Here is a 7,342-nt window from a genome sequence, read left to right on the forward strand (position 1 = left end):
ATCAAAATCACTTCTAACACCATATTATAACTATCAAGTCACTTGATACCAGACCACGACACCATTAAACACGCATGCACGCACTCACACGAGCACACACACACTTATCCCTCCTCCAAAGCTTCTCAGACTGTGGATGAAAAATACAGTTTCAAATCAAGAACAATTTAAGCTAACAGACCCAATGATCTTGCTCTCCCTTGAGCCTCATTTTTTTTTCCTTTTCAAAGCTTGATCCTCCCCGCTCCCATTCACCCCCCCGACCCCTGTTTCTATAGACCAAATTCCAACAGCCTCTACTCGGAATCTTACCTGAGACCACACTGTAAATGCATCCTCGAAGTATGACCCCGGTGTATTTCCTCGGCCAGCAGAAACAGGCCATGTGCTCCAAAAGAAATAAGGCTGCGACACAATCAGATCTCAGCTTCACCATGCTATTTAAAGAGATCCCCCCAGCACAGGGTGTGAGGAAAGATCCCCTCCCGCCAAAAGCCAGTTAAACAGGAGACAAATAACCAGTCAAGATATTCCTTGATAAGATCCTTAAAAATTATCTTTAATTGATGCCAAATATGAACAGATCATAAAGTGACAGAAGCAAGTAAAATTGCATAGATGAAAACTATGCGCATCAATTAGGTTCTCAATTCATAACATTCAATGTCCTCGACCTGACATATGGAACAGTGAGAGAAGGGGAAATGCACAGGTGGTGAAGATGAGACACGTCCTTAACTCAAGGCGTAAGCAACTGGCAAACTCAAGAAATAAAACGGTGCTTTTTCAGCTTCAATGGTTTGTTGCCCTGATGGTGCACTTTACATCAATACTACTCAATTTTTATTTTTAACTTCAGTAATACTTTCTCTGTCATATAAGAGGTATGTCACACACACAGTCCATGACGTCTACTTCTAGCTGTTGCATCCACAGTCCCCAAACAGTACACTGGAGAGAAGAAAGGTGCTTCTGCAAGTTTTGGAGAGGAGACAACTTTTGACCTGGAATATTTAACAAGGAATTTCTTGTTTGGTTTGGTTTTCCTTCCCTACACCATTTACTCTTCTTCTCTGATTGTGGTACAAAACTTTTCCATACGCTCTGAAGTCTCACATCGTAAAAAGTAAACTCCTGGTTAGCTCCTAAAAGAGAATCACTGTGACTAGGGTTAATCTCCTTAAATCTAATGGCCCTGAGATCAGCAGGGCCTCAGCCCTTACGCACACACTGGACTTCCCAAGGAAGCCCGTGGTTGTTTTGCCTGAGCAAAGAGACCGGTATGTGATCCCAAGGCTTCTAAACGTGACATCTATACCCTGAATGAGTTTGCACAGTGACCCAAGGTCATGGAACAGTTTTGGTTAACGATTCAGCTCCTGACTGTTTCTTTACAAAAATGATTAAGTAAGGTACATTCTTTTAAGATTTACCTGAGTCATGCTAGACATGTTCACATATACCCTGAAATTCCATGATATAAGTACAAGAACTAATACGTCGCAGAGTTCATGAGAAGTTACCACCTGAGATCACAATTCAACTTGGGATATGTCCGGTCTCAAATTCTAGTTTGTTAATTTTAATGAACATAAACATCGAAAGACTCCATTTTTGCTTGAGAAAGCTGGAGGACACCATGGTGGCTTGGCAGTTTATATTCTTTCTAACAATTGTATACTATGGATGGTTACCACCCACCAATTCTCACCACTCCCAGGAATAAGTCATTCCTGGAAGAAAATGGGAAAGTGCCTTCTGCTAATGTTCTCTTCCTCCTTTCTGTTCAACCCTATCTACCAAACAAGGAATCATAATTTAAAAATTATTTTTAAAAGCATGTGTTTTGAGGTCTCCTATATAAAATAGGAGGGTTAGAAGACTATTTTTACTGACTTTTAGGTGGTAACTAATTTGAAAATTTTGTAACTACACACAATGTGAAGGCGGCCCTTTACGGACTATGCTGAACTTCTGCTTAAAGAAACGTATTCCTAATTTATCGTTTACATGTATCTTTTAAAAAAAATTCTCAAGTGAATCAAGACTATGATGCCCCCTGTGCTCAAGTCCCACCAGAGGGGAATCCAACCCTTCCGTACGATCCCATTTGAGGGGAATGACTGCCCGCGGGCCATAGTCCCGGAGAAGGATTTGCTATATCGGTTTATCATTCTACTAGGCTAGCCCACTCCCAACGAACGGATTTCACTGATCATCAGAGCTCAAGTCTCAAGGGGGAGTGAGGAGAATTGTGCATAACAGGGAAGAAGAGATGCAAAACCAGAAACCTCTCCTGGCTACAATCTGTCTCCTATAAATCTGAGGACAGAGGAAAAGAATGTCTTTGGTCTCTCTGATTCAGATCACTTCAGGTGAGTTAACCCCTTCAGAGACTCTGGGATGGCTAACAGCCCCGGTGTGACCCAGCCCTTCCACTGCCACCCTATTGAACTAGGGCACCCATGCACCGGAAGAGCTGGGCTATGGCTATCAGCACATCAGAAGTCTTCTCCTTCCAGAGAAAACACATATCCAGTGCCCAGGAAGGGGAAGAAAAGGCAAAAAGCCGGGTAAAATAAAATAAATTTGAATAGGTAAACCAAAAGATTAGTCGTCCCTTAATAGGCAGTTCTGTTAAGTGCACCTTCAGGTCTACAAAGACATTTCAGCACATTACAGTGCGAGGGTAAGAGCTTGGTCAAACGTCGCATGCCTATGCTACACAGGTAATCCCTGGACTGCATTCCTACCGGATTCATTGCAATGAGCTACAGATGGGCTAAGCAGCATTCATTGTCATCACACCACCCCAAAGGCATAGCAATCCCTCGTCTCCCGTCCCAGGCTGATAGGTTCCCCGCATGCAACACTTTCCCCTATAACACATGCAGAAGAATCAACCAGTTCGGGGTATAACTGCGAGAAGTATGCCAAGTAGCCAAAGTCAGCCTTCGCCCCGTTTCCGCATCTTCTAACCCATCCGTCCCACAGTACCGAGTGGATTATTGCTGTTGACAGAGTGCAGCGTTTTGAGTTCTGTGTGTCCTAGACCTCAGAGTCGAAATAAAAGATCTAGATATTCCCCAAGGACTGGGGAGAGGTTGGCTTTTTTTTTTTTTCCAAACTGGAGACGTTCAAGCAAGTAGGAGAAGAATCGCCAGGATGAGTTAAGGTTCGGACGGGAAAGAGACATCACACGGGAGGGTTTAATGCCCTGTGGTCAGATGCTGCGCAGTTCTCGGCCCCTCGTCTTCCACGATGGGTGTTGCGGTGGCCTCGCGGACTCAGACATCCCATGGAAAAATGAGATACCCATGTTCTTTCTTCACTCAAGTTCACCGGCCTGGGTGTCACTCGAGTTTCTGGGTTGACTGCCTCACTGCTAGTTCTAGGAGAGGACGGGAGAAAAGGATGAAAGTAACAATGTAGATTTCTGGAAGGAGCCGGGCAGGAAGGTCAGGTGGTCAGCAGCAGGCGGCCACATGCTAAGTGCAGAAAGAAGATTCCCCATTTCAGGGTCCTTATGAAGGCTGTGAGTGCCTCTTCACGGGTGGACAGCTGCCGGGCTCCAGAGGCCCGTGTCCCGTGGCTCTCTTTCAGGCGGACACAGGGTCCCCACTGTTCTCTGGGCTGGGTGACTAGGGCAGCAGAAGTCAGAGGCTCAGCCAGTGAAGGGACTGCCAGGTGGGCAGATCACGGGAGCATCACGGGAAATATCGGAAAGGGATGGGCCAGGAGGGGAGGCCTGGGAAAGGTTATTATGAAACGGAGTGTTCCCACATCCACAGCGTTGCTTGAAAAGATGAGACTTTCAGAGAGGTTTGCAAAGTGCTGCCGCTAACAGAGAAAGAATAAGGAAACGTGCCGGGAACTCTTCACTGGACCAGAGGAAGCCTTGCATGTCCAGAGCGGCCCCTGATAGGAAACAAATTCCCAAAAAAGTTTAGATCTTGGCTTCTGGTAGAGAAGAGGAAAAGATAAGTTCACAGTTCACGTCCAGTTCAAAGACGGGTCTCAGTTCACATCCAACATCGGGCCGTCAAAGGGACCAAGTCCAGTGGATGGCCAGAGAGACAGCACCCACCTGGATCGCTCCTCTCCAGGGGGTAGGGTGGTGTGGTGTGGTCTTCTCACAGTGGTGAAATGAGATGGCAAGGATGGAAAAAGCAAAAGCAAAATATCTGTGCCCCAACCCTTCCCCCCTTTTGTTACCTAACTTCTCAGCTGTGTGACAGAGGCACTTTCTGCAGTTCACTGTGGGTACAGGATAAAGGCACTAAGCAACTATTAAATCAATTGGTTGAGTATATTTGGGGAGCCTCAAGGGGAGGGCCAAAGTCTCTACAGACTTCAAATCATGGTTGCAAAAACCAAACCAAAAAAAAAAAAAAAAAAAAATCAGCTCTGCTTTGGATGCATATACTAGATAAACATTTTCATTTACATCCTAAGAATGCACCAAAAAACATGCAGTATTGCACCTTTTTTTTGTTTGTTTGTTTTGCTTGTGTTTATCTTCAGCTAGAAAGGATACTTGTTCTTAGGTGTTGCTATATATACCTTGATGACTTATTTAGTTTTTCACATAGCTTCCCTTTAAGGGATGGGCATATTGGTCCTCTCTCTCCCTATACCTGCACAGAAACCTGACATTTCCCTGAGCAAAGGCAGGAAAAATGACTGAGTGTCCCCCTCCCCCACCCCCCATTATTTCTGTTGGGCCTTTCATCCCACAGACTTGTGATTTTTATCATTTTTAAAAAGTTTTATTATGGAAATCATGCATTAATTAATTCAAGGTACATCTTAGTCAAATAGGCCATAATGCTGAATAAGAGAACATGCTTGGAGCTCCAAAAAGTTATTGTTCCCATCTGACTAACATATGCACTTAAATACAGTACTTTATTTACTAATAAAATAGTTAATAAATGGAGGAGTGCACTTTTGGTGAATGCAAATGAAAAAGAATCTATTTTTAGAAGAGTCGATTTCAACGTAAGCTTATCCCCTATTGTCTGGGTTAACGTTCTCAGCATGCGATTATAAAATAAATGTCATCAGATTCAAACATGCTTACATTTAACTCCATTTGTGCTCTCTTGCAATAAGGAGGCTAAGGTTTAACTTCCAGTTCTGAAGGCCAGGGGTCAGCGTGCAGGTCTGGTGAAAGAGACCTGTATTTGACTCGTCTACAGTTGAGAAAACTTAGCAGCACTGCAGATGAATCAGTGAACTTATTTCAGCTATCTTTTTCTCAGAGAATTGTCTGAAGAATGGGGTGGGGTGAAATCCCTCCCTACAGATCAGGACCGGGATCAGATTTATCTTAAGTAGTTTTGTTGTTTGTTTGTTTTCACCTCATAATATGCAGTTTGATCAAAACAAAAATGTCTTTTACTGCCCATCCTGGCCGGTATATATCATGTTACATATGATACATCCGATGCAGTGTCTTAAATGTGCTGTACAGTTTGCAAAGATTTTGCATTGGCGCCCCGTGCACATTTTACTTTTATATTTCTAAGTGATCTGGTTCATAATTGGGAAAAAAAAAAGGTCAAAGAAGCCAAAGGATTAAAAATGTTTCAGTAGGGGCAGGTGTACGATTCTTATTTTACCTAGAGTGGCCAGTACATGGACTGAATTTTTTAAAGCCCGTTTTAGAAAATACTCTCCCTTTTCTCATTTTGTAAATAAAATGAAAATAGTTTCTTTTTCTCACGGATCTTGAAAGCTTCTGGTTCGTCACCCCCCCTTCCCCCCCAAAGGCCACAATGCAACAATGCATTGACAGTGACGTAGGGCGTTCAAAGACTATTTAGGAAAGTATCTACAAAGGGGGACCGGAGCCACTAGGGTTTTTGCTTAAGTCTTTTGAGCTGCTAAGTGGGGCTTTTTCGCCTGCCTGCTGGACTGAGCTTAGACATCGGTCAGCAGCTTGCTCTTATTAATGCAGTTTTGGTTAGCGGTGGTGCAGTTGCCAGTTCGGATGTTGGCCTGCCTATAGTGGGCTATGCTGTTATTGACATCCTCTTCGATCTCCATGTACTCGGACTTGCTGAGAGTGGAGGAGCTGCGGCGGCTGAGGTCACTGTCAGAGGCTAAGTTAGGGGAGCTGACGTGGAGTAGCTGAGCCTGCTCTTCCCCCTCCGTCTCCCGGTGGTAGAAATAGTTGAAATTGGACACGATGACAGGTACGGGCAGGGCAATTGTCAGCACACCAGCGATGGCACACAAGGAGCCCACGATCTTGCCTCCAATTGTCACAGGGTACATGTCACCGTATCCCACGGTGGTCATGGACACCACCGCCCACCAGAAAGCATCGGGGATGCTGGAGAAGTGAGACTCAGCTTCTTCCGCCTCGGCAAAGTACACTGCGCTAGAAAACAGGATGACCCCGATGAAGAGGAAGAAGATGAGCAACCCTAGCTCCCTCATGCTAGCCTTGAGGGTCTGGCCCAGGATCTGGAGGCCCTTGGAGTGGCGGGAGAGCTTGAAGATCCTGAAAACCCTGACCAAGCGGATGACCCTGAGGATGGCCAGCGACGTGGCCTGCTCGCCCTTCTGGTTCCCCTCCTGCTCGGCGACCTCGGTGCCCAGCGTGATGAAGTAGGGGATGATGGCCACGATGTCGATGAAGTTCATGATGTTTCTGAAGAAGTCCGCCTTGCTGGGGCAGGCGAAGAAGCGCACCACCAGCTCGAAGGAGAACCAGATGATGCACAGGGTCTCCACGATGAAGAAGGGGTCCGTGAAGATGGGGGAGCCGTCGACCAGCGTGGCGTTGTCGGCGCGGCGCGCGGCGCCCGCCAAGGCCTTCTCGTCCTTCAGCTCGGGCAGCGTCTCCAGGCAGAAGATGACGATGGAGATGAGGATGACCAGGACCGAGACGATGGCGATGACCCGCGCGGGGCCCGAGCTCTCGGGGTACTCGAAGAGCAGCCACACCTGGCGCTGGTACTCCTTCTCGGGCAGCGGGCGCGCCTCCTCCTTGATGAAGCCCTCGTCCTCGCGGAACTTCTCCATGGCCTCCTCGCCCAGCTCGTAGAACTTGATCTCCTCGGAGAACATGTCCAGGGGCACGTTGACCGGCCGGCGCAGGCGGCCGCCCGACTGGTAGTAGTAGAGGATGGCGTCGAAGCTGGGCCGGTTGCGGTCGAAGAAGTACTCGTTGCGCAGGGGGTCGAAGTAGCGCATGCGCTTCCGCGGGTTGCCCAGCAGCGTGTGCGGGAACTGCGCCAGCGTCTTGAGCTGCGTCTCGAAGCGCAGCCCCGAGATGTTGATGACCACGCGCTCGCAGCACTCGTGGTCCTCGTGGGCGGCCGCGCGCGGG

At 47.0% G+C, this 7,342-nt stretch overlaps 1 protein-coding gene across 1 annotated transcript; it reads right to left on the reverse strand.

Annotated features, from left to right (window-relative positions):
* Positions 1-530: 530 nt before the first annotated feature.
* Positions 531-7,336, reverse strand: KCNA1 (potassium voltage-gated channel subfamily A member 1). Its single transcript, XM_008048489.2, has one exon. It carries the CDS (start codon positions 7,204-7,206, stop codon positions 5,926-5,928), a length of 1,281 nt encoding a protein of 426 aa, XP_008046680.2. The 5' UTR covers positions 7,207-7,336; the 3' UTR covers positions 531-5,925.
* Between the last annotated feature and the right edge of the window lie 6 nt (positions 7,337-7,342).

The sequence above is a fragment of the Carlito syrichta genome, unplaced genomic scaffold (genome assembly GCF_000164805.1).
Source record: "Carlito syrichta isolate Samal-C Ts95f unplaced genomic scaffold, Tarsius_syrichta-2.0.1 Scaffold123662, whole genome shotgun sequence".
Lineage (NCBI taxonomy): Eukaryota > Metazoa > Chordata > Mammalia > Primates > Tarsiidae > Carlito > Carlito syrichta.

Excerpts from the sequence above, each read along its gene's own strand:
- KCNA1 (XM_008048489.2), bottom strand. The coding sequence starts at position 7,206 with ATGCGCTACTTCGACCCCCTGCGCAACGAGTACTTCTTCGACCGCAAC.